Below are 26,762 nucleotides of genomic sequence, written 5' to 3'. Positions count from 1 at the left end.
AGGTTTGTTAAAGAGAATCACATCAAATTTCATTCCAGACACAAATGAGCTCTTAAAAAATAAAAAAAACATAGCAACTGCTCTTTACGCTTTCCTTCTATCAGACCAATTTGTTCACTTCAAATAGGGTGCTGATTAGTAGCAATCAACATATAATTAGCCAAAAATGAAGGTCACATTGAGGTTGGGTATCCTAATTGATCTCAGTCTGTCCTTTAAATGCTTGTGACACATGTCTGGACCATGCTGGCAGTTATTAAAAACTTAATGCATAAAAATATGGCTCAGATCAGTACCATTACCTGGCAAACTAAGTGCAGGGCCACATTATCAGCATCTAAAACACATCCTGACTCAATTCTGATTCTCTGTGTACCACAAAGGGCACTTCAAATGTAGTTCTTTATCACTATTTTTATTTCTCCAATTTATACAGGTTTAACATTGTAATGTAAATTAGAATGTAGCTGTTGGGAGAGGGAGCTGCGTTGAAGATTAAAACACTATATTTGCTATGAAGAAGATGATCTAGTAAATAATTTATGAAAAGTAATAAATAAGCATAATGTGTGCTATTTTTTGTTTTATCATAGGAATGATAAATTCAGATAGTAAAGTGGAAAAACTTTTTAACAAAGTAGGAAGATATTAATTCACTCATTTTTTAATTTATTCATTCCATAAATATTGACTTATCACCTATTTTGAGCCTGTTCCAGGTACTGGAGATGCAGAAGTGAACAAAACAGATAAGTACTTTACTCTCAAGCAGTTTGTCTTCTAGTAGGGGGAGATGTATAACAAATAAAAAATAAACAAATATTTGTTTTAAGATGGTACTAAATGCTATGGAAAAAAAGAACTACAAAGGAGGCTAGATCGAGAGGGATGACTGGGTGAGATTCTGATCTTAAATAGGCAGGTCTTCCTAAAAAAGTAACATTTCCTGAACAATGTGAAGACTAGTAATCAAGGTGTATAGTCATCTGGAGGAAGAGGATGTAAGGGAAGGGAAATGGTAAAATCAAAGGTGCAGAGTTAGAAGCTTTCCTGGGTCCTTTAAAGAACAACAGATATCAGTGTGACCTGAGTGTGGCAAGCAAAGGGAGTGTCAGAGATGTGCTCAGGGAGTTGGGGTCAGACGGCAAAGGACCATATAGAAGTTATTGGAGCATTTAGGCAAAGAAGAGCAACAATCTTACTTATATTTGACAAGTCACAGTAGCTGCTGTGTTGAAGAGACTATAGAAGAGCAGGTGGGTGCAAGGATAGAGTCAGAAAGACCACTCAGGAGATCACTAAACTAATTTAGAGAAGTGATGACGGTTCTCTGAAAAAGGGAAGAGATGGTGGGAAGTAGTTTGATCCAGAGTAGATTCTGAAGGATGACCAAAGGAAATAACAGACAATTTAAGCACGGGTATGAGAGAGGCATCAAGGATAATTCCATGGAATTGGTACTGGTGTTAACTGAGGAAAGATTGTTGGGGGTAAGGGAACAAATTTAGGGATGAAGTCAGCAATTAGTAACTCAGTTTTAGACACGTTAAATTTGAGATGTCAACTAAATATTTATGTAGAGATAATACACAGGTGGTTGAATATAACAGTCTGGAGTTCAGGGAGCAGATTGTTTTTTTGAGATACAAATTAGAAAGGGAAGCATAGGAAGTGAGATCACCAAAAGAGTAGCACAAAATTAGAAGAGGAAGTTTGATAGGGGAGGAAATACTAATGTTTAGAAGATGTTGGAAAGATGAAGATAAATCAGCAAAGGAAGACTGATAGGAAGCAACTGCAGAGCTGAGAGAAAATACAGAAGAACTCTGTGCCCTGAAAATAAAATGAAGACAGTATTTTACAGAAGAGGGATTAAACACTGCTGCCAGATCAAGTAAATGTGGATTGAGAATTGACCATTGGTCTCATAATAGGTACATCAATAGGTATAATTTTAAAATTGGGAATTGAAGTAGGGATAAAACCCTGGATGAGAAAGAAAAGGATTTAGACCCCTGAATATAGAGTATCTTTTGAGGAACTTTTGCAAAAAAAAAAAAAAAAAGGCACAGAGATATGGAGCAGTAGTTAGAGAGATCTATGTGATCAAGAAGATTCTTTTAAGATGCAAGAAATAGCAAGATGGTGAAATATTGATGGGGAACAATTTAGTAGAGAAGGAAAAAAATGATAATGAAAAAGAGGCTATTTCTGTAGTGATATGCTAGAGAATGTGAGACAGGATCAGATCTCATGTACAAATGGAGGGACTAGCACAAGGAATACAGGCACAGGAAGTAGAAGAAAAGGAAGAATGAATATATGACATGGATGAAGGTAGGTAGGCAAGTGGAGGTCAGAGGCTGGGAAGGTATCTGAGGTTTGAGGTAAGAGATAAAGTTGTGAAATTGTTTTCTAGGAAGATAGGCTAATGAACAGACAAGGTGTCTGTAGCATGACTGTGGGACAGATAAAGGGTTGCTCTCCATCGTCTTGCACCAGAGACTGCTATTTATCACTCTTCCCTTCCTAAATGGGAGTTTATATTCTGATTTTTCTACACATTCCCCATTGTGCGGTTGGTGTCAAGATCCAATGGAGAGAACCATCTATCACCCATAGAACCTGGACTACTGGGTAGTACGTAGGATTCCGGGTTCTCCTTTGGGAAGGGGTATTCTGGAAGCTAGAGGGGTAGACCATGGAAGATACGGTTAACTGTCCATTGAAGTTTGTGACTCTTATCCCATAGAAGAAAAGAGGCTACTAATTTTTAAACCACCATTGCTTGGTTCCTTCCTCCTTGCACCTAGGGATGATCATACCTAATTTATCTCTATAGCATATGAGTAGAATTACAATGTGTAATTCTTCTGATCCAAGACTTTTTAGAGTGGGGTTGTTAGCCAGGTGTGATGGCCCATACCTGAAATTCCAAGGGCTCAGGAGGCTGAGGCAGGAGGATCGCATGTTCAAAGCCAGCCTTAGCAAATTAGCAAGATCCTATGCAAATTAGTGAGACCCTATCTCAAAATAAAAATAAATAAATAAAATGGACTGGGGATATGGCTCAGTGGTTAAGTGCCTCTGGATTTAATCTCTGTTACAGAAAAAGAAAGAAAGAAAGAGAGAGAGAGAGAGAGAGAGAGAGAGAGAGAGAGAGAGAGAGAGAGAAGAAAGAATGAAAGAAAGAAAGAAAGAAAGAAAGAAAGAAAGAAAGAAAGAATGAAAGAAAGAAAGAAAGAAAGAAAGAAAGAAAGAAAGAAAGAAAGAAAGAAAGGAAGAGTGAGTAGGGGTGCTTTATTCATTCTTATTGTCTTACTGTCTTCCTTTTGGTGGTGAGATACAGGTGATGAAGAGGACTTAAGGAATGACAAAGTCATTGGACAGAAGGAGGTTGGAGGAGAGTAGTCCACTGACCACAAACACCTGCCTTGTACCGTTATATAGCAAAAGGGAATTTTATGGTTTTAAATCACTGAAAAACTAGTTAGTTATAGTAACTAGCTTATGTCTTCCTAATATGATAATGATCATGAGAAAAATATATTCATTCTTTCAATTGCAATTATTTATAAAAGTAGGTGTTTGGATAAGACAATCATTAAGATTTCTTACTGATTCTAAAAATTTTAATCTCTTTTATTTTGATTGTCTGTTTACGAACATGAGATCATACTTACGTTTTCCCACCACACATACACAGAACTCAAATGCAATTTCTGAATCATCTCATCCAAAACATTCAGAATTGCTAATACATCCATGGTGAGTCATTTTTTCCCTTACCTGTGTGGTAGGACACTGTAGGCCTACCAGAATGGAGGGATGGGCACATTTTAACAGGTTAAAGTAAAACAAAATGGTCTTGTTCCTGTTAAAAAAAAAAAAAAGAAAGAAAGAAAGAAAACAACATAAAATAATCTTTTTAGTAACCATGGAAATGTTCCATAACATTTCAGACCCCAATACTTTTCAACATGTGACCTTTTAGAATTGGCTTCATTTTCTCTAGATAATGAAATATATTTTCAAACTCCCCTTTAAGTTGCTTAATAACTGAAGCATATTTTTGTGATTGTAAAAATTTGAAATAATTAAATTTTCCATCAGCAAGGGATTGGTCAGATATAAAATTATATATTCATTAAAAGGAGTATTACATTGCCATTGAAAACAATGTTGAAGAACATAATGGAGAAATTCACAATACACTAATTTTAAGAAGCAGCTTACTAAAGAGTATTAAAATATGATTTGATTTTAATTTTGTAAAAACAGGTTTAACAAATTATATGCAGAGAAAATTATTTTATCTAAATATTATAATCATATTTATTTAGTTAATTTTTGTATCTTTATGTGTTTCTTAGTTAAAATAAATATGTATTACTTTGGTAATCTGAACAAAGATATATTGATATTTTCTATCTGTTTAAAATTATAATCAGTGGCAGCTAATTAATCACTGTTTGTGGACTATTACTCTGCCATTCAACAAATCATGGTTCTCTTCTGAATCTCAACTTCCTCATTAGTCAAATGAAGATAATACCAGCACTACCTGCTTCATGGTGGTGTTAGGAGGACCTAGGATAATGTGTAGTGGGCAAGATAAATGGTTATCCAACGTCAGTAAGCATGAGTAAAGCTGGGGTATTTATTGAAAATCCTGATTCCTAACTCCTTCTCAACACTGAGAGCCCAAGTGGCTGAATGTGGGACCCAGTAAAAAGCATCATTTTCTCTCAGTTCTCCAGTTGATTCAGATATAGGAGGTCCATAGATCACATCTTAAGAAACACAGCCCTATGTATGAATATGTAACAACAAATCCCACCATTACATATAACTGTAATACACCAATAGAAATATGGGGGCGTGGGGGAAGGAAATACATCCTGAACTACTCGAGAAAAATGTTTCCTAGCACCTTGTCAAATCTCCAATTAATCCATATGACTATATTTATAGCGTAAACATAAAGGACTGTTGAGCAATATTTTTCCTACTGGCTCAAAATCAGTAAGAAGGATCTAAATCCATGGATAAAGAAAGTCCTCCACAAAAAACTGGAGCTAGATCCTTTCCTCACTCTATCATTTTCCTGCCCCTGTCTGCATAAGCAAAAGATGGAGGCAGGGAGGCAGATTGGAAAGAGCAGAGTTGGCAAGATACAATGAAAAGAGTTAAGACGACTTTCCCTTCCATCTTCACTGAGGAGAGGGTGGTTTGTCTCTTCTCAAATCCAAATTATAGAGGGCTCTGAGAGAACCTCCCACAGAGACTGAAGGGACATGAGAGAAGGCAGACCAGCACATCATGTTCCATTTGAACACTTCTAATATGACATATCTGCTTCTGCACCTCATTGAGAATGAAGAAATGAGACCCAAAGAGACCACAAAGAGTTGAAAAAAGTCAATGGAGAAGAAAGAAGGTAGGAGTGAGTAGCCTGTCATGGTAGGTAGGATGTGGAGTCAAGTAAATGGGATTTGAGCCCTTATGGTGGCACCTTCCTTGGCAATAAAAAACTGTGGATATGAAACACCAGGAATGGAAGTAAGGGAATTTGGAAGAGAGCAAAACAGAGTTGATACTTCACATCAGACAACTACACAGTCATAAAAAATTTCCACCTGTTCCCTATGAGTGAGCCATTCTTTGGACACTTGGCTATAAAGAGCGTATTGATGGCCAATCAGTTATGTCTTAACCGTAATAACAAAAACCATGTGGGACTGTGTTGGGTAGTGGCCATCAACATAACAGACACTCATACCTTTCCTTTTCCTACCATCTCTCACCACACAGCAAAAGAGCTAGAAGCAGAAAGAGAAAAATGAAGTTAAAGAGCAGAACAGGCCCCCTCTCCCACTCCAAGTTTCTTTGCAGGGTCAAACTTGCAAACCAGCTGCGGGATTGGAAGAAATAAGATTAACACTAAAATTGTAACAATGGATCTAGAAACTATGTAAGAGGCAGGGAGATATAAGAAAGCATGGTTAAAATCAATGATAGGAGGAAAAAAATCTTATTTTGTGCTTGTATCCCATTGACATCAAATGGTTAATGCAGCTGTTTACTAATTCATACACAATATGCACAGGGAAACTTAGAGAATCCACACATGTCAGCTTGGCTTTCTCATCACTCAAGCAACTACACCATCTACACAACCTCACTATGCATATGAGGCAAATTTGTTCCTAAATAAATAAACTATGTGTCATGGATCTCTGGATCCCTAAGGAGAAGTTAAAACTGTGAATGGTAAAATCAGTAAGTGTCAGAAATCCACCATAGGTAAATTTGATTTATAAGCTGCAAAATGCAACATAAACTCAAGTTATTCACCAGATTATGTTATCCTCAAGGGTATGAGTGATACCTTATTCATCTTTATGTCCCTACCTTGCCAAAATGTAGCCAGTACTAGTCACTTGTTAAATGTGGAATGAATGAAACCAATTCCAAAATAAGATTTTTCAAAGTCTTAGTTAAAATCCTCTTTAATTTTTCAGCCAAAATCTATAGTGATTCTACCAGTTTCTTTCATATATTCAAATTTCAGTGGACCTCACATTCCTTAGAGTACCCAGTAGATGATGATGGTTGCAGCTGTTCAATTCTGAGGAAGCAATTGAAGAAGGACCTCATTATTTAATGGAAATCATATTTTCACCAAGAAATTAAAAAAAGAGAAGCAACAGCAAACTACAAGTTAAAAATGATGTACCAAGCTCTACTCATCTCTTCCTGAGACATATTGAAATAAAATAATAAAAGTGCAAAAAAAAAGAATAAACATTACACTAGCTAGGGTTAAAAGAGTTCAACAGTACATTTGGAAGTGCGCTGAATGATGAATATATCCTACAGGACTATAGAAAGGATGAGGCAAGATTTGTCCGTTAGAAATCATGAAAAATGTTGGGCACAGAGTTGACAGTGAGAAATGTAGCCAAAAGCAGTAAGAGGGTTTATATATAGACCTCCAGAGTAAGTCAGCACCTCCATACTTCTCCTGTAGCCCTACTCCTAGAATTTCAGCATCCAGGAAAAACAGGCAAAAAACAGACACTTTATATCAAATGAACCTTCTGAGCATAACAAAGACTTGTGAGGTTGATATTCTGAACTATGTCCCTTTATATTATGGTATTTTGAAAGTCAGTGCCTGACATCATCTACCTGGTTTCCCATCAGCTCATGCTGTAGTACAAGCTGACAGTCAGCTGAGTTCCATCCCCAGAAACAGTGCAGAGTCCTCCGTGGAAAAATGACCTGCAAACACAGCAGCTGAGCAAATCCACACACTCATCCTCAGTCTTTGTTGGGTTAGAATGGATGATCAACCAGGAATATGCAACAAATGAGAAAACAAAGGAAAAGACTAAGGTAAGCAGACAAAAGCTGAATGAAATTAAAATAATTTAAGTCACAGAGGGTCCTTTAACACACTTTCACCAAGTGTGGTGGCACATGCCTGTAATCCCTGGCTGAGGCAAGAGGATCAAAAATTTGAGGCCAGCCTTGGCAATTTAAGTGAGATGAAAAATATATGGAATGAAGAGATCATTGAGAGGAATTTGGAAGATCCAAGGTATGACTAATAATTTTTTTAAAAAGAACTAATAAAAATTCAAGGAAAGAAGGCAGTAAAAAAATAACAAAAGAAAATATTCCAGAGCAGGCAAGTGTCATAGTTCCAGAGGAAAAAGTCACCGAGAAGTATGTGAGTGAGATTCATTAGACCGACTGAATGCCAAGAAAAGCAGAACGGTCTTGAAATTTCTGAGGGGAATTGCATTTTGAGCTACAATTCTATAGCGAGACTGTCAACCAAATATATAGAGAGAAAGGACAATGAAATGAGAGTAAAGGGGACATTTCAAGGGACTCAAAATTTACCTCCTATTTTTTCTTAGGAAGGTAACAGAATGTTCTTCAAAACAAAGGGTCAGCAAAGAAAGGAGCAGCTGTGGGACATGGGAAACAGTGAATGAGACATACTTGTACTGAAAGAATGACTTGTTGCTTATTTGAAAGTAAAATTTAACTGGGCATTCCATGTTTTTATTTGCTAAATCTGACAACTCTAGAAATAGGATCCAATCTTCTGAGGTGTGAAAGTTCCAGAATTAATGCTATGCAATAGGCCTACAATTTACCAGGTCCTAAGTAGAGCTAAGGGACAGAGCTCTATAAGGAAGGTCTTCAGAGAAAAAGAGACCTCTGCAAAGTAACATGCTTGGGAAGGTAGAAAACGTGGTCCTGATGACCTCTGTTCAAGATAATACTTGGGGACAAACAACTTATACAAGAATGACATTGCTCTATTTTGAAGTAAACTAAAATGTGAGATGATCTTATGTTACTATTGAAGTTTGAGGTTTTCAAAAATCCAGGAATGGAACCACCATATGACCCAGCTATCCCACTCCTCAGGATATCCAAAATATCGAAAATCAGCATACTATTGTGTAGCAGCCACATCAAAGTTTATAGCAGCACAATTCACACTAGACAAGCTATGGAACCAGCCTAGGTACTCTTCAACAGGTAAATGGATAAAGAAAATGTGGTATATGTACACCATAGAGATTTACTCAGTCAGAAAGATGAATGAAATTATAGCATTTGCAGTAAATGGGTGGAACTGGAGAATATCATGCTAAGGGAAATAAGCCAGATCCAGAAAATCAAGGGTCAAATTTTTTTCTCATAAGTGGAAGTTAAATGAAAGTAAGGAAGAAAAGAAAGAAAGTAAGGAAGGAAGAAAGAAAGAAGAAAAAAGAAAAGAAAAATGAGGGAGGAATTCCATGAAAATAGAATAGAGAAAGGGGACTAAGGGGGAGGAAAAGAGGGATGGGGAAAGGGAGGAATGTGGAATGAATCTGACCAAACTTTCCTATGTACATATATGAAGATATCACAGTGAATTTCATCTTTATGTATATTCACAATGTGCTTAATTTTAAAAATATAAATAAATAGAAAAAGATCAGTAGAGTAGAAAAAGTTAACAAGAGGAGGCAGGAGGGGGAGGAAAGGTGATGTACTTGGAACTGAAATGGAGCAAATTATATTCATGCTTGTATAATCATGTCAAAATAAACCCCAATATTATGCATAACTATAATGAACTAATAAAATTAGTCTGAGCATAAATAAAATTAGTTGATTTTTAGATCAGGGACATGATAGAAATGAAAATATAATAACCTGGCAGTGAATAAGATCGTATGGTTAAGATCAAATCTAAGTCTTTTCTTGCTCCCAACTTCTGAAATCAACCTATCAACAGAACATGCTGGATTCTGTTGAAGCTGCAGACCCGAACATAAACGGTGACAAATTCAAGCATGTAAAAGAATATAAATGCCGAAAGGTGGAAGGGAGAAGCAAAAGGGGGAGAAGGGAGATGAAAAGTGGGGACATGAAGAGGCATCAAGAGGCTGTCAAAAGTTAGTAGAACAGGAAGATGGCGTCTGGCGTGCTGCTGCTTGTGGTGCCACTGTAGCTGGCAGCAGGTGGACTGCTCTGAAACTCTGGGGAGTTACTGCAGCAAAAACTTCAACAGAGCTGGTCAGGGAGGGTTTCTGAGACCTCCATGGGGCCAGCATTAGCAGTCCTGGGTCCAGCCTTATTTAGAGGACTAGCAATACCAGTGGAAGTAAGGAGAATTCCAGCCTTTTGGATAATATCTTTTGGATGGCAGCTCCCCAAAACAGACACAGCATTAAAGTTAACAGGTATAGGAGAAGAAACCCACAGAAACTTATCAAAGTTGAGAACAATATAGACATTGGTCCTGAACATGATCACCTGAAACAGAAGCATGTCCTTTGTGGCTATTGCAATGAGAAGGTGCGCAAGGAGATTGCGGAAATTAGACTGCAATTAGGGAAACAAAAGGCTCCTCTGGTGGAGGCTGTCATGCTGCACACTGGAGAGACACGCTATGAGCACAATCAGGGCAAGAGGATCCTCGAACAAGACAGGAAATGGTCAGCCTGGTTCCCCCAGAATTGACATCAAAGATATTAAAAGGATAACTTTACAGTAAACCACTGAAACAGAGGAAGAGTGTTGGCTTTATATTCTTTATTTAAAGAATATATCAAGAGTGCTTTAGTCAGATTTTTTGCTGACCAGCACAATCACAGAAGAGGAAAAGTGCATTTGAGGGCTCACAATTTCAGAGGTCTTAATTCATATAGAAGGCTGGCTCCATTCTTCAGGGCTCAAGATGAGGCTGAATATCACGGCAGAAGAGTGTGGCAGAAGGAAGCAGCTCACATCATCAAGAAGCAGAGAGGAAAAGAGCGTCCACTCCAGATATAAAATACATACCCCAAAGCCACGCCCCAATTCCAATTTCTCCAGTCACACCCCACCACTTTAGTTCCCACTCAGTTAATACCTATCAGGAGACTAAATCACTGATTGGATTAAGACTCTTACAACTCAATCATTTCCCCTCTGAACTCACACATTGTCTCACACATGAGCTTTTGGGAGACACTTCATAACAAAGAGTAATCTTTTAAAATGTTTATGCAAAAACTCAATGGATAAATATATTTGTTCCTATTACACTGTTGGGTTTTAAGTGAACATTAAATTTCCAGAACAAAAGTAAACAATTTACAATTTTAAAAAAGTTAGTAGAACAAGAAGTAGAGGTCTAGCATACCATCTAAAGGGACCAACAGGAAATCTAAAAGTAGCAATTTAACTATCAAACATGGGAGGAGAAGGAGGAGGAGGAAGTGGAGGTGGGGCAGGGGAGACTGTGTAAGTGAGCTCAATCTTTGTTTTCCTCAGCAGTCTCAATTGATATTATCTAAAGTTAATAAAGCACAAAATAAAAGAGTAAGCATATCTTTTGAAGTTATAGATATTTTAAAAATTACCAGAAGAACTAAAACTAGAGAGAGAAAAGATTGTGGAGTAAAATCGTGGGTGAAGAGTCTTAGGATAGGAGACTATTAGTTTGATGATAAGCTCTCCATTACTGTTTGATCTGCGTTCACAGAAAATAATTTTGACACAAATTTTAAAAATTAAATTGTGGATCTGGGCTTGTAGTGGGTTCAGTTAAACAGATTTGTCGGACATTCTTGCCATTCTGTGAAAGGTCCTGCAGTGAATGAAGACAAAGTTGTTAAACTGTTTCACGTTGATGCCAAATTGAACACAAAACTTAAGTGGAAGAGTTCTGTCCCCTCAAGCTTCCATTTTCCTTATTTAAGTCTCATCCTGGGGGAAGGGTAGTTCAGTCTGTCTTATTTGGGGAGTTCAATGTTCGAAGTTGTTTTAACACAATCTTTATAAGCTGAAGTTTTTGTAGTAGCCAGAAGGTGGCATCAAAATCAATCAAGTTCTTTTTAGTGGAAATCTCAAAGGAAAGGTCTGTAACCCCAGTGTCATGAACAACTTCCCTGAGACTGAAAAGGCAGAGAAAGTTACACAGAATAACAAAGCACCCTGTTTTCCTTTGAAGCCTCTGTTTCATGTATCTTGATATTTTAGAAAACTCCCAGAGTTTCGCCTAGGGTTCTTTGGTTTAGCATAGATGAAGCACAAAAGGCCGGATTCTACATTTCAAATATGATCACACCCTCTCTAAACATGGAATTTAAGTTTGGTTCTAAGGAATGTCTTTCAGAGGTCAGAATCAAAGGACTGCTGTAAGGTCATCATGACACTATTGAGAACAAATATTGTAATGGTTACTGTCTAACAAGCATGTACCTTTGGTTTGGGGCTGCATCAGTTGCTTATACATTAATACACAAGCATTTCATTGTGGCACGAACACACAGGCTTATTTATTTATTTACTTATTGTAATTTAAGAATAATCTTTACCAGCTCTGTTCAAGATTTCTAGACCTAGGTTGAACATGTTATAATGGAAAACCAATTTCCCTGCAACTCTTAACAGTGTGCAGCCTAAGGAGCACAGAATTTGGAGTTGGAACATGCTACCATTGCCCTTTAGTAGTCAATGGGACCTTAATAAGGACTTCCACTTTTCTGAATTTCAGTTTCCAAATTTTCCAAATGAGAAAGTAATAATGATAGTTGCTTAGTAGTGTCGCTAAGCTCCTTGGTAGGAGCTTAATCTGCATTGCCCCTTTATTTTCATTTGTTTGGTAATGATCTTAGTGAGCTCCTGCTATAATGCCAGGCAGTCTTGAAGGGTGCTGAGGACATGGCAATGAGAAAGACAGAGAATATCCCTGACCCCAAAGGACCATAGGCCCAGTAGAGAGAGGTAAGCAAAATCAGTGATCAGCACAAATTCAGGTAGTCATTAAGTACCCACACCAGTAAGTAAGCATCTTGTGCCCAAGACCAACTGGTGTGCATGTGGCTGCTTCACAGGGGACACCCACATCGTGCTTCATTTTAAAACTACGCATTGTGCTGAATACACTGGATTGAAATCTGTGACTTCTTTGACTCTATCTCTGAAAACCAAGAGATTCTTGAAGATTAACAATACGAGAGGATCTTATTTACTGAATGCCTAGAATATCGAAATTGGAGGACATTAACAAATGATGTGGTGTGGAATATAGAAGTGCTTTGTAAATAAGAAAGACAATGACAGTTTCTCCTAAATTACTGTCCTCACTTAATTTTTGCATCATTATCAGGAAATGAGGCCAGTTAGCATATGTCCCATACCCAAGGGTCAATGCTAAAAGGCAGTAAAGTGGGAATTTAATTCCAGGGTATGTATTCTGACAAAATGTTTTTTTTTTTAACTTTATTTTTTAAAGAAGGGATTTTAATAGCTAAAGATATTCATTGTCTCAGTTTATATGACTTTTTAAAAAAGTCCTTGATTTTTAGAAAATTTGAGAGGGGATATAAAAGTAATATATATTTTTGGTAGAAAATTACCATGCATATAAATCATATAAATAAGGAAATAAAATTACTCCTAATTTTATTTCATAATCCTATAATTATCTCTCATTAATACCTCCCATCTCAATTTTTTTCAAAAAAGAAAAAAAATGAAAAGCTTATATTTTTCTGTATGATGCTTATTGTGAACAATTGAAACACTTCGCAAAGGTAAAAAGCAGCAACAAGAATGGTCTTTTAACAATGTAAAATGGATTGTGTCACTCTTGTACTGAACATCTTTCCATGGCCTTCCCCACATTTATAAATAATCCAAATACTTTAGCAGCGCATGTAGGAACCACAAATCTGGTCCCACCTGTTTCTCACACATCTATCTGTTCATCTCTTTGTCTGCTGTATTCCAGCTTCTTGGACTTCTTTCTATTCCTGGAGAATCACCTGCCTCAGGATCTTTGCACCTCTTGCCCCTGGCTTGAAAGCTCTTCCCAGGGCTTTAGTAAGGCCAGCACCTTTCTAGTCTTCACATCTCATTTGAAAAGTAGGACCCTTTCCAAAGCCCTCCCCCAACCTTGCAGCCATGAGGGAACTCCCCTTCACGGCACACCAGTCAATCTCCATCAGGTTTCAGGTTTTGTTTTCTTATCACCATTTGGAATTATCTTGTTTATTTACATCTCTATCTCCAGTCATCCTGTCACTGAAATGTGAGTTTCACAAGAGCAGATGGTTTGTCCACTGTGTGCAATTTAACCTCAGCCTTTAGAAGACTGTCTGGGACAAACCAGGGACTTAATGAATATGTGAACAGAAATGAAAATATAATCTTTTGCTCAGAAATAATTACTGTAAGCATATGTATATCCTTTTGGACTTTTTTCTGTGCACATATAGGTGTTTTTGTATCTGTAAATATAAGATATATAAGTACATAAGCATGCCCACAAAACAGAATTATACTCATGCTCTATTTTTAAAATTTAATTATTATTATTATTATTTTTATTTTGAGGCAGGGTCTCACTAAGTTGCTAAGTGCTTGCTAAGTTGCTGAGGTTGGCCTTGAACTTAGATCCTCCTGCCTCAGCCTCCCAATGCTGGAATTACAGGTGTGCTTCACTGTGCCCAGCTTATGCTCCATTTTAAGTAACTTAATTTTTGAGTTACTATATATCATAGGCACATTTCCATGACAAAAATATATTTCTACACAACAATTTTTAAAGATTAAATGGTATGCTATTACATGACTGCATCATAATTTTTTTTTAATTCAGTAACCTATTGATGGACATTTAGGCTATTTCCATTTTATTATTATTACACAGTACACCAGCTATCATTTGGGTTTGGAGTGTTTGTCCAAATGTCGGATGTTAAAGGTTTAGGTCCCTAGCCTGTGGTGATACTGGGAGATGGTGAAACCTTTAAGAGGTGGGTCCTAGTTGAAGGAAGATAGGACATTGAAGGTGCACCCTTGAAAGACACATTGGAACCATGAACCCTTCTTGTCTCTCTCTCTGCTTCCCTGTTGCCGTGAGGTAAAGAGGCCTCCTAGGCCAAGTGTCCCACTATGATGTAATGTGTCACCACAGGTCCACAGCAACTGGACCAAGTGACCATTGACTGAAACCTCTGAAAATATCAGCCCAAATAAACCTTTTCTCCTTTAAATGGTGTATCTTAGGCATTTTGTCAGAGCAATGGAAAGTTGAGTAATACAGCTATTATAGTAGAAAATATATTATTTCCTTGAATAAGTTTCTAGGAGAAAAACTACTGAATCAAAAACAGTATACATGTTTGATAAATATTTGATAAAATTTGATATTATATCACACTACCACCTGTAGCAAATGAGGTGCTTGTTTCTCCTCATTCTAGCCAACACTTTGAAATTTTAATCTTTTAATTATTTTTTGAGGAGTACCGGGGATTACTGAACTCAGGGGCACTCAACCCTAGCCACATCCCTAGGTCTATTTTGTATTTTACATACAGGATCTCACTGAATTGCTTAGCACCTCACTTTTGCTGAGGCTGGCTTTGAACTTGAAATCCTCCTGCCTCGTTCTCCCAAGCTGCTGGGATTACAGGCATGAGCCACTGAGCCCAGCTAAATATTTGACATTCTAATATTCAAAAAGTATCCATTAGTTTATGTTTTCTTTTTAAACTGTACTTCAACAGCAGTGTCTACTGCTATTGGTCATTATGTTATTTCCTATTTATGATTTTTACCTCTTTTTATATTGGATGATCACCTTTTCCTTTTTGATCTTCTAGTAGCAGCACATATCATAAAGTTATTGACTGATTTTTTTCAGGGATAATTGCTCAAAATACTTATTTTTCCTGGATTGAGTCTTGTCTAGATTTTAAGTTTGGCAGCGACTTAAGGTAACTTACCTGTGTGATAATGTTCCTTAAAATGGCTCTTGTTTTGGGATTTTAGCAATACATTTAGAAAAGGTCACTTTACCTCATAATTCTACAAATATACCCTTAATTTTCTTTTGTTACTTTTCTGAATTATATTGTATGTACAAAATTTTCAGTGTTTGTTTTGGAGGACATTTAAATATATAAAAGAAAATTATAAAAATACTATTGAAATATAGGAGAATGTTATTTTTGGGAGAAGGAAAGCAATTAACATAATCATGACAAAATTCAGGAACTATAAGGAAACATCTATAGAATTGACTATTGAAAATGGAAATATAATTTCCACTGCTTGATTACATTTAATTAAATGGGCTATTATTTACTATCCACATGTAGTTGAAGGTATGTTAAGATTTAATAATGATATTGTTATTATAAATAATACTTCAATGAGCATGTCTGTGTATTAAGCAAGGATTGTCTTTGAATACATCCTAAAATTTGTGGTGTCACATTTTCATTCAAAATAAATGGGTCATTGGTGCAGGTCTAGAAACTTATTGTTATAAAAACCCTTTTAAAAATAGCCTGTTTTAAAGAACCAAAGATTTAGAGATTTGTTTGATATTTTTTTTCTTTTTACCACCTGGTGCTTCTTTGTCCTTCATAGTATGAAGGTTTTGTTGGCAAAGTCTAAGATTTCCTAAGTTAGTGAGGTTAAAATAAGAATCACCCACCCTGAATCAGAATTTACTCCAGTTGTCCCTCATAGGCAGAGGATCATTCCTGGGAGTAAATTTATCTCCATAAACTCAACCTGACATGATTAAGGATTTGTCTTTGACTCCTCTAAATTTCTGAGTTTTCTTGATGGTCTGTAATAATTCTATTAGTAAATTTTGTTAACTTTTAAAAAATTTGTATATCTCCTGAAATAATAAGCTCGTGGTTAAGGGTGGGTAGCATAAGACCAAAACTGAAGTGTTCTGAACCATGTGTTTGGGTGTTGGAAGTGTTGGGGAACCTATTGCTGCTTTTTATTTTTTTAAACCACCTCAAATAGAGCTTTTGTGGGAACTGAATAGATTATGAAGACCCAGGAGATTTAGCAACAACCTCAGGTAGTGAAAGAAAGGATATGGAGCTGTGAGAAATGAGAGAACATTTTTCAAAAATGTTGGATTTATGGGGTTTTGCTTTTTTTTTTTTTTTTTTTTTTTTTTTTTTTTGGTGAAGGAATATAAAGCTTGCTTTCAGAAGTGGAAATATCTGTTCTGATTCACATTATAAAGGTGCCGTTTTGCTCAGCTACTCTGGGACAGTGTCCACAGCTGCTAAGTTCACCTGAAAAGACTACCAAGCATCAAAGACCTTCTGGATATGTCCCTGGCTTTGAGGGGCAGAATGATTCCTCTGTGGGTGCTGTGACAAAAATAAACTACTGTACCGTCTGGCTTTTAGGCAGCTATGGTCTTCCAATAGCCCATTTCATAGAGCACTTTAAAATATGGCTACTGAGTTACTGGTCTCATCCATCTTTAAGAATTATATTTTCACCAAGCAGAGCCTTCAGGCATTCTAATAAAATGCTACATGACAATGACATTGCATCTTAAGTCATATAGTATTGAACTTCCCAACTGCTTATAGCTATCTGTAGGAAAAGGGGTGGGGAAAGCCTCCTTTATGAATTTCAGTTTTCCTAAGCAGTCCAGAAGAACTGGTGTAAAAGCAATTTCTAGGTTCCAGCTTAGACAGTAATATCACACAAAACAAAAGTGACCATACTCACTCATTGGGAGTGCCCTTCTGACCACAAAAGTGACCCTGGCTGTCTGTAGGATAGGCCACTCTTCTGGGGTCGCCATGTACCCAGGCTGCAGGAAGAAGAAAGAACAGAAAGTTTATGAGCAATAGCTTGGCAACAGCAGTCTGATTTGTGATATTAGAATGCACTACTGCAACAGGCTAACCTTGCCCCTCAGTCACAGAAGATTATTGATTTTCTTCAAAGAGTAATTTCTTAATGAAAAGTAAAATAAAATATGGATGAATCAATCAGAAAGCACATTTCTCTTATTCTCTCAGGATTTATCTGGACTATAGCCAAAACATGAGGTAATGCACTTAGAAAATGACATTTATTAAAATGTGAACTAGAGGGCACAGTACAAAAGCTTGCTTGGCTAGAAGACACTTTTTCTAGAGTTCAAAAACTACATGACTTCATAGCAGAGCTAATAAATTTACAGTAAGTAATATGATGTAATGTGTTTGGGTTATACATAAGTGAAAACCATTTAAAAATTTTTAAGGAATGAAACTACTATGCCCTGTTCAAATTGACTAGTTCTCTTTGATTTTAAGTGACATTATAAAGGCAAACAGAATCAACAGCAGAGGTAACACAGAATTAAGACACCATGAATTTTGTCTAATAATTTAAAGGCTTGATATATGTATGAAGTATTCTCAAACTTCATGAAAATTGAGGATTTGATTCTCTTTTTCTATGATGTTCCTGAGCTCTACCTCTTACAAACTCATCACCATTTTTTTTAAAGAATCATAAACTTGATTTGGTGCTAGATTTTATAATTACAGAAAGTAATATTCATCAGGTAAACTGGGTGATGCTCCCTAGTTCTAACTAAAATGTTCTAACTTCTTCAGTTTGATTAATACCATTCCTAAAACTCCAGGCAATCTGTTGGTCATATAATGCTTGCCTCTGCATGTGGAAAACGCATCTTTTTGTCCTTTGCTTCCTTTAACATTTGCCCAGCTATCTCCTTACCCACATTTATTGGATTTGACAGTTCACGTTATAATTCAATCCCACTTATGTATGTGGCCTGTGTGACTTGGGAAGATAAAAAAAATCAATTCTGAATTTTAATATGGAAGAGGAAATTTTCTCCCTATATTTTTTTTTCTCATTGGTCCAAGGCTTTCTGTTCAGTATCTAAATACTCAGAAAAGCCTCCTTTGTCTAATTCTTTCTCCAATGTCATAGAGGCCAAATCAGTTTCATTTTCTAATACCTTCTTATGAAATCTGACTCATTCGAGTAGCTCTCTGCTGCCATATCTTCCCATCATTATTTCCCAGAATAAAGAAACCAGACTATAAATATGGCATTTAAATGACATCTACGTGTTCAAAGCACAATGTCTTCAGACACTATTTTTTTATAGTCTGTTTCCATATCTTAGTTTGTCACATTTTGGTTAAACCCAAGAAAGCGATCTAATTTTATCTCTCTTTTCTGTAATGTGTTTCTTTTAGCTTTATCCTAAAATGTACTATTCTTTCTAAAGAATTATTAATTCAGAAATAGGCACCTAAAGCAGCATTTAGATGGCTAAGTTTGCTACTTATTATCTATAACCCTGAACAAATCACTTACTTATTTGGAGTCTTGGCTTTCAAACTTATTTGAAAAATGGACATAAAAATACCCAAACCATAAGAATGTTGAGATTATGAAAGAAGAAAATGGAAGTAGAATACCTAACATGTAGCTCAGCACATCCCACACAGACTCAGTTAATATCAGTTCTTGTCTTTTGTGGTTTCCCCAAAAGCAAAATCAGAAATAAGGACTTTGACACAGGTAGTTTATTTGGGAGGTAATTCCAAGAAGCTTAAAAAGGCACAAAGGAAGTCATTCAGGGAAGGTATTAAGGCTAAAGGGCATGTTAATGGGTCACTGCCGTTGGCCAGCTGTGGCTCTGTGCCTCTGGAAACCATGGCACTGTGTGGAGCCTGCCTGTGAAGGGACGCAGTAAACCTGCCCACAGTAACTGAAGACAAACAGCTAGGTTGAGGGAAAGCGGGCTCTGATATCTGCAGTATCTTCCATAGTTTTATTTTACTTTTCCATTATCAATCAAAGAATTTACGAAATGATCACTGTGTATACTCTATCAGAAGACAAAATCTGCCTAAGTTTATGTCAGAGTTCATAAGAAGTGCATGGAAAAAGGAGAATAAAATTTGTAGAAGATTTCCAGAAGAAGTGGGGCTTGAGAAAGACTGAAAAATGGTTAGGATGTGGACATGTAGCTGGGAGCAGAAAAAGACTGAGGAAATCGTAGAATAGTGAGAGCTTCTGTTTACCTACAGTGTGCCGGGCCTGTGCCATGTGTGTTACACTGTCTCACTGGACTTACATTATGAGCCTCACAACAACCCTAGAGGTGGGCATTATTTTTACCTAAATTTTATAGTTAATTGTGACTCAGTTTATGTCTCAAGATCCCACAGCTTTTAACTGATGTAACCAGGATGTAAACTTAAATGACTTGTTCTCTAAGGCCCAGAGTTTCAGCCACAAGACTGCAGTGGCTACGATGCTGCCTACTAAAGGACAGTTTAGGTATGAACTTGTTAACACTGGTAAGCAACAAGAACGTCAGCCAAGTGCTGGATACATAATGTAGGAAAGGAGATGACACAGGCAATTTTGGAAATTTTGTCCTTGTGGGAGGAGAGCTTTGTACGTATGAAGGAGAGGACAGTGTTTCAGGAGGGACAAAGGAGGAGACAAAGGAGGAGAGAAGATAGAAATGTCAAGGGAAAAATTCTCCTTGACTTTCCAGTTTTGAATTGTGACAGGTGGTCCTATTTACTGAGCTGCTGCTACCCCCTCTCCACACAGCCTCTGGCATGGAAGCTGTGCTACAGATGGTGTGTGTTTGATCTGGTACATCAAGAGTTTGAGCTGAGAGCTGCAAAAGAGATGAGGAAAAAGAGATACACCAGCAGCAATCATTTTGCCCCTGTTCATGAAGTAAGGGGCTTCTCACGATTTACTCCCTTTCTTGGAATTTCTCTATTCGTGAAACATTTAGAATGGTGCTATCCAATATGGTAACTACTAGCTCCATGTCTATGGAGCAAAACATATGCCATATTTTAAAAGATAGTATGAACAACAACAAAAAGAATATCTAGATATTTTGAGATTGATTTCATTTGAAGTGATATTTTGGTAAAACATACTATTACATTATTAATAAAATCAATTTTACCTATTTCTTTTATCTTCTTCCTTCCTTCCTTTTTCTTTTTTTTCTAATCCTTTTTCGTGGTGCTCAGGTGATTGAATCAAGAGCCTTGCACATGCTAGGCCAGCACTCTACCACAAGCTACAACCCCAGTCAGCTATATATATATATATATATATATATATATAAATATATATATATATATATATATATATTTTTTTTTTTTTTTGAGACAGGGTCTAAGTTGCCAAGACTGGTCCTAAAATTGAAACCCTCCTGCCTCAGCTTCCTAAATAGCTGGGATTAGGCATGTGTCCCCAGGTTTGACTCACCTGTTTGTTTTTACACCCTTAAATGTGGTCAGTAGAAGATTTAACATTACACATATTATTCAGTGTTTCTCCTGAATAGATCTGTTCTAGAACATTTCCCCACAAGTGTCAAGAGCTTCTTATATGAGGTGCCATAATGTCACTTGTGTGTGTGGCTGTCATTTTAAAGACCATCATGCCTAACACATCATTTTCATAGCATATTTTATAATGCCCCTTTTACAATCTTAAAATAATTGGCACTGATAATATAACATGCACATGTATTTTTTTAAAATTCAAAAACAGATTCCACATTGTCATTTTTTTCTCCTAGATGTTTTGGGGTATGTTATCATGGAGTTCTCTTTTACCACCAATCCCATTTACTTTGATTCAGCTGATCACCATGTGTAATAACTTGTAAATATGCTTATATATTATTTAACATTTCTCCTAAAAAAGATGATACTTAATTCCTCACCTTTTGAATGCGAACCAGACTTGGCCAGTTCTTTCTAGTAAACAGAATATGGCAGAAGTGACATTGCATGACTTCTAAGAGTAGGTAGTAAAAGACACTCCAGACTCCTCTTTGCTCTCTCCCTCTCCCTCTTCCTCTGTCTCAGAACACCAGCTCTAGGGGAAGCCACCTGACATGTCATCAGGACACCCACAGAGGCAGTGCTACAGAAAAGGCCACATGATTATCAGTTGTCAGTTGGAACTGAAGCCTCCTGGCCAACATCCACTGTAAAGGCAGACCCTCCACCTTAGCCACGCCTTCAGTCAGCTGCAGCTGGGCTGGCATCTTGACTGCGACTTCATGACAAACCACCCTGCTAAGCTGTCCAGAATTCCTGACCACAGACAACGTGAGATAGGAAATGGTTGTTAGTTTAGAGTGCCAAGTTTGAGGGTAATTTACTACATAGCAATAGATAAATCATCAAATCATCATTATATTACGTTTTAAAATGTTTTCCATTCTTGAAGGAAGTAGTTGTACCATCTTTCTCTTTACCAAATTAAATATTCATAAGTTAGAACACAAATGCTTTTCCATTTGATTTTTTTTTTTTTTTTTTTTTTTTTTTTTTTTTTTGCTAATTTAAACTTACAGCTACACTTTCTAAGATTTCAGTATTTTCTGGTCCTTCGCTACATGAAAATTGCAACTTGATTTAAAATATTCCTTAGGACCTAACAAATGTTATAGTCTCTAATATCTATTTGCCTTCCTTCGTAAAAGAAAGTTAACATGAAAAGCATTATCTTAAAATACCAGTCTAGAATACTATCAAACTCCTATTCTTTTATGCTGGATTGTTATTCAGATTCTTATTCATTTAGTCGTTTATTCTTAGGGACTTACTAGTGAGAGGCACATATAGACTCAATATATGGAGATAAACATCTCATATTTTGTATACTACTACTTCTTAACCCATTTTTCCTAAGGGAAACATAAATCATTCTGATTGGCCAGCAGAGAGGATAGTTTTACAAATAATTCCTGACAGTTGACAGCAACACTGCACCAAGAGAACCCAAACCAGCATCTGAGGTACAAGACTGAAGATGTCCAGTTGTTCGTGATCTTTACTTGTACTTCCATTTTATTCCCCCTAAACTGTACCCTTTACTTATTTACCTAAACTGTTACTGGAACTTGCTGTTTTAAGCTCAACTCAGTGTGAAATTACAGGGGACAGTGAGGGAAAGGAGGGAAAGTATTCAGAGGGTCAGGGGTTCTGGTCTGCTCCCTTTCTGTCCCCTTCAACTTAAGGAATCCCCTTTCCTCCTCTTCATTAAATAAAAGGCTGTACAGATTAGTGGTCAAGAGCACAGACTTTAAAATTAAATTGCCTGAGTTAGGATGGTGAATAAAACCAATCCACAAAGTCTCACAGCAGTTAATGCAAATCTGAGCAATCATCCTATCTTTTCATTATCTCACTGTTTTAGAAGTACCTCTAAAAGACTACTACGCCATGTAAAAACAGAGAAACAACATGTATCCCATTTGTTTACAATAAAAAAAAAAGAAGACTACTTTAGGGATGAGGAGATAGCTCAGTTGGTAGAGTGCTTGCCTTGCAAGCACAAGGCCCTGGGTTCGATCCCCAGCAGCGAGAAAAAAAAAAAAAAAAAAGACTACTTTAAGTGAAAAAATGATGCAGACAAGTGTGAACATGCATGAGTGTGTGTGTGTGTGTGTGAGAGAGAGAGAGAGAGAGAGAGAGAGAGAGAGAGAGAGAGGAAGAAAATAAGAGAGGAAAGATTATTTGTAAAGTGTAAATTTCGTTGGGATAATTCCCACAGATAACCAAAGATTGGTAAGAGATGGGTGAGAACTTTATTCAGGCAAATTGTGCTTTCACTGGTGTGAAGGAAATGTATGCCACTGAAGTACCAGGAGCGAATATTATTACCTAACATTATCTCCCATTTTCAAACATTTGCAAAGCATGTTCCCGTTGTGCTCTAGGGTTGAGTCAAGAAGTTGCAGCCATTAAAAAGCCCTCTGTCAAGGAGAAAATGTGATTAGACCAACCGCTTGCACTGACACTTAAAAATTAACTGCAAATCTGTTTGGGGAAGCAAAGGCATTCCCTAAACACTTGCTGGTTGGGAATGTTGGCTTTCAAATCATTATTTTGTATCCCTTAAAGGTACATTTTAACTGTTTTAATATGTGAGGAACAGGCCTGCCAAATTGTGCTTATGGCTTTTTAACACAAGCAATTTACAAATGCAATGAAGCAGATAATAGGACACATGATACCGAATTTGAAAATCTGTGTTGATGACTCTGCTGCTATAGAAACATTTTTGGAAGAGCCCTGTATGCAGTTGCCTGGATAAGAAAAACGTTGTTTATCATTTCACAGGTGGCCTCTTCCACCCAATGGTGAGTTTTGGGTCATGTCCTTGAACACAAATCAGTTCCTCTTATGCTAACAATGTTCCACTTAAAATCATATAGAATGCATGCATTCAGCAAAATACAACAAAAGGTAAAGATCTCACTCAATACTAAAATATCTGTTCAAGTTATATTAAAAACTGTTGATTTTTTAAAACAAAGACTTTCAAAACAAAATTGTAAGTATGCAATATAATTTGTAAATGTTTATTAATAAAGAATGCAAAAGGACATTGAATTTTGATTCTAGTTATATATGTAGAATATATTTTTCATTAAGAAAGTTTAATAAAGCAATTTTTAAATAATGGAACTAAAATTTTAAAAATTTCTCACTTTTTGATCGAATTTGCTAAAAAAAGTTTTAAACTTTGCTAATGTTTCTAACCTGTGATCCAATGATAAGTTCACTTTAGTTCCAAAGTAGATAAAAACCACAAGACTTCCTGTTACATAAGTAGTTTCCATCACCAATTTCCCTTTACAATGATTATTCAGTTGCACTGCCAAGCACCTAAACTGGAAGAACAGGAAACCTGGTGATGTAGGAACAGCTATTATAACACAGACGAGGGAGAACAAGTGTTAAGGAGGTACCAGAGAAACCTTGCACACTGAAGTTGAGCAGTAAATTGATCCAGCCATCATGCAGAACAATGTGGAGTTTCCTCAAGAAACTACAATTAGAACTGCCATCAATTCTACTTCTTGGTATACATTTGAAGGAATGAAATCAGTATCTTGAGATATTTGTACTCCCACATTCTTTGCACTTAAAAATATCCAAGATGAGGGCTGGGGATATAGCTCAGTTGGTAGAGTGATTGCCTTGCAAGCACAAGGCCCTGGGTTCAATCCCCAGTAAAAAAAAAAAAAAATCCAAGATATGGAAGCAACTTAATTGTCAGCAGATGAATGGATGAAGAAACTATGATATGTATACATTACTCAGTCTTAAAAAAGAAGGAAATGCTATCTTTTGTGACAATAGGGATGAGCTTAGGAGACATTATATTAAGTGAAATAGGCCAGACACAAAAAGAAAAATACAAAGGATCTCACTTACATACAAAGTCTAAATATATATATATATATATTAATTTAAATAATTAATAATATAATATATATACATTAATTTAAATAAATAAATAAATAAAAGAAAGTCAAACTCATTGGGGCAGAAGGTAGAAAGGTGGTTCCTGGGGGTTGTGGGGTGGGGAAAATTGGAATATATTGGTCAAAGGATCTAAACTTTCAGGTACTAGATGAATGAATTCTAAAGATCCAATGATTAACATGGTAAAAACAGTAAATAATGTACTATATACTTGAAATGTACTAAAAGAGTAAATCTTAAGTATTCTTAACACACACACACACACACACACACACACACACACACACATACAAAGGAACTATGTTTGGATTGATATGCTAATTAGGTTAATTATGGTAATAATTACACAAGATATACTTTTATCAAATCCCATGCTGTACATTCTAAATACATACAATAGCTTATTTGTCAAACATTTCTCAATAAAGCTAGAAAAATCAAACTGAATAAAATAAAATTTTAAATCATACTTATTAGTAAGAGAAATGGTTCACTGCCTTCTCTACAGCAAGAATAAAAAAGTCCTCACATTGTCTTCATTCTTGAAGAGGTCACCTGAGTGACCTCTCCCAGTTATCAACATGTGGTTTCTCCCTTCCTCATGTCCCTTGGAATGGGGAAAGACCAATTTGCTTTAATAGAGGTAAGGGAAAAGATATCAACCCTTTGTCCTTAAGATTATGGTTTAGAGAGAGTGATTCTGAACTAGGTTTGTTGACCATAAAGAATAAAATTCCCCCTTGAAGGAACCTGCCATGGAGGGAGAGACTGGGCTGGCAACCCTGGCTCAAGAGCAAGCCTAAGGAGAAAGTTCTGATAAAGCAAGACACCATCGATGATGCAACTATTCTGAAAATGACCGTGCTTTAGGAGGGCAATGGATAAAGTTAATTGAAGACTTACAAGTCATTTTTGGATCCTAGTGTAGAAAGCCACTGGAGCAGGGGAAAGATTCAGATGAGCAGTGGCTCAACTGAAATGTCAAGAGCTGCAGCACACAATATGGTCTCTGTCCAAGCTAGAAACTGGAAATAAGACAATTTCCTCCTTAGTGTTTTGTAACAGGTCAGGTCATGGAAGAGAATGCTCTGTTGGATTTCCTTAAGCAGTGCATGGAAAAATAGACAAGACTGCAGGACTGCTTCATGACAATGAGCATGCCCTTAAGTGCCAGAAATGAAAAGGTCAAATGTGGCCACATGCCGGGCATAGTGGCACATGCCTGTAATGCCAGTGGCTTGGGAGGCTGAGACAGGAGGATCACAAGTTCAAAGCCAACCTCAGCTAAGCAACTCAGTGAGACTCTGTCTCTAAATAAAATACAAAAAGGCGCTGGGGATGTGGCTCAGTGGTTGATGCCCTTAAGATTAATTCCCGGTATCCAAAAAGTAAAAAATAAATGTGACCATACTTTATTGTTAAGTACTTTGTTCATTCTGTACTACATTCTCCGAAGAATTTAGACTGAATTATATAGACCGCTTTCCTTCTGTACTTGGTTCTTTCAGACCTATCGTCTCCAACTGAGTCATAATGGCATTCTTTGAATCCTTTGTACTGATGTATAAACTACCTGCACATCAAGGCTGTTTACTGGTCTGCTTTGACTTGGTTCATTTCTCTATGAGGGAAGTAATCAAAAGCCTGACCAGATTTAAGGGGAGAGCAACATGAATCACACTTCTAGAGGAAAGCAATGGCAAAGAATTTATGGCATTGTATTAATACATATTCTGTTCTTTGGCTGAATTTTTTTTTTCTTTTACATTTTTTCCAAACCAAATACCCTCTCCCAAGATCACAGAAGCCTCCTCCAATTACAGCATCAGGCTCAGATTCAAAGTCTGGATCTTATCACTTGATTCAGTCCTTATGTTGATGAAGCTCTTCTGGGGTTGGAACCTTTTATAAGGATCCCCTTTACCTAGATGGCTGAATAAATGAGGTACATTTCTTTTTACCCACATTGCCACTGGAAAGAATGTTGTCCAACATTTTATCACCACAAAACAAAGTGCTCTTTCCTCCTGTCTCCACTCATATTTCTTCATTTTCCTCAAATTCTCACCAACAACCTCCTCAAAATCCTATGGGCTTATGAAGATCTCCAGACTC

At 36.7% G+C, this 26,762-nt stretch overlaps 1 protein-coding gene and 1 pseudogene across 1 annotated transcript in view; one reads left to right on the top strand and one right to left on the bottom strand.

Moving 5' to 3' along the window:
- Slc44a5 (solute carrier family 44 member 5) overlaps positions 1 to 26,762 on the bottom strand; it is a 351,400-nt gene that overhangs the window by 43,910 nt on the left and 280,728 nt on the right. Inside the window, 2 exon segments of the mRNA XM_047562167.1 lie at positions 3,790 to 3,874; positions 17,071 to 17,155. Coding sequence (XP_047418123.1) covers positions 3,790 to 3,874; positions 17,071 to 17,155 — 170 coding nt within the window.
- LOC124991460 (39S ribosomal protein L32, mitochondrial-like) lies at positions 9,488 to 10,038 on the top strand (annotated as a pseudogene).

The sequence above is a fragment of the Sciurus carolinensis genome, chromosome 1 (genome assembly GCF_902686445.1).
Source record: "Sciurus carolinensis chromosome 1, mSciCar1.2, whole genome shotgun sequence".
NCBI classification, from domain to species: domain Eukaryota; kingdom Metazoa; phylum Chordata; class Mammalia; order Rodentia; family Sciuridae; genus Sciurus; species Sciurus carolinensis.
The sequence above is the reverse complement of the archived record's forward strand: the minus strand, read 5'-3'. Positions and strand labels throughout refer to the sequence as shown.